Below are 1,463 nucleotides of genomic sequence, written 5' to 3'. Positions count from 1 at the left end.
TCATTGAAAGTATTGAGACCAAGTACACCATTGGCTCGATCCACATAGTGAAGTGTCATCTTTGATGTTGATTTGATCTGCATTGGGACCAAAGAAACTTTGAGCTGCCCAGCTTTCCATGGCGAGCCAATCAAATGGTCCATAGATTTGAGGTGGCATAGCGAGGCTGGATGGATTGCTAGGACCAGGTTTGAGATTGTCAAATAGGGAAGGAGAAGGGTTGTTTGGTTGAAGAGCAGTCGTAGGACGCGCGATCAATGGTTTTCCGTCTGAGTTTGAATTGTGGTTTAATGAGAGCAATCTTTCAGTAGTTGGGCGAGCAGTGGAATCTCCTGAAGGGATGCAATCTCGAGGTACGAGCCCTTTGCTCTTCAAAAGACCAGCAATTGTTCCGCGAGACATGTTATGTCAGTCGGGTTCACCGTGAGTGCCCATTGGAGTAGATGTAAGGTCGGTGATCTCAGCAATTTTTTGATCGATCACAATTTGTTCTTTGGATTTATCAGATTGAGTAATTTTTTCCTGCCTTTCCCTTTATCAATATCCATTTCATTGCCGATTGAAGCGGGCACAAGGTCATCAATGCCAGTGTGTTTGGTAACTTTCTTCTTTCGCGTCTGCTGGTGGGCGTGCTCATCTGATCCTAGTTGATGAAGTGACTTTGCCGCATTTGCAGATCGAACTAGACTGAACTAGCCTTTCAATCTATAACTCAGGTGTGACACAAGGGTTATGAGTTGTGGGTTGTTTGACAGGGTATGAAACAGTTGGAAAAGGTTGTGAAACTCTGGGTCTCAACAACTGAGACTCAGTCTTGGACCTTGTGATAGCCCTATGTTCCCCAAAGCTTAGAGGAATGGCTGAACGTACATAGCTGCTCACTGATACTCATTGAGTATCTGAGCTGCTCAGATGAAACATATTTGCAAGGCAGTCTGGATGCAACTGCGAGGCTCTGGCCCTCCTCGACGTCGAGGGGGGATCTGGCGGTCCTTGTGATAATCTCTTTGTCATCTATAGATAACTTTTTTTGTTCTAATCGGTCTACTCGATTTGACTGGTGATAGGAAGAAGGATAACTATCACAATCATTATGTGCAATCTTATCACCCATAAGTCTATTAGATCAAACAGGCTTAAAGATTCATAAATCCAGATCAAGTACAATTTGTTTAGAAGTAATGATGAAATTAGATAAGAAAGTTTCTTTCTAAATTTCAAATCAGGTTGATGGTTCATTTCCTACTGATCTTTCAACTAAAGCTAGATCCAAAACCTTTAATGGATTGAACCATTTGGTAGATTTATGTAAAACTTCAGATTTTGATCTATCGCTAACCTTTGTGAGTGATTTTGATACTTTTTTTGGTGTTTTTATAAACAAAAAGTTGACAGAATTTAAGATTCATTCTCCTTTTTGGGCATCTCTTGTCAGATCACAAGGGAAATGAAGATTTCAAAAT

The 1,463-nt window shown here is 41.1% G+C and overlaps 1 protein-coding gene across 1 annotated transcript; it reads right to left on the bottom strand.

The window, feature by feature from the left end:
• On the bottom strand, window positions 1–402 carry MELLADRAFT_64521 (uncharacterized protein; the record flags this gene model as incomplete). Its single annotated transcript, XM_007411667.1, has 1 exon — window positions 1–402. One exon carries the CDS (start codon window positions 400–402, stop codon window positions 1–3), a length of 402 nt encoding a protein of 133 aa, XP_007411729.1.
• Window positions 403–1,463: the final 1,061 nt, after the last annotated feature.

This window comes from Melampsora larici-populina, assembly GCF_000204055.1.
Source record: "Melampsora larici-populina 98AG31 unplaced genomic scaffold MELLAscaffold_26, whole genome shotgun sequence".
Lineage (NCBI taxonomy): Eukaryota > Fungi > Basidiomycota > Pucciniomycetes > Pucciniales > Melampsoraceae > Melampsora > Melampsora laricis-populina.
The sequence above is the reverse complement of the archived record's forward strand: the minus strand, read 5'-3'. Positions and strand labels throughout refer to the sequence as shown.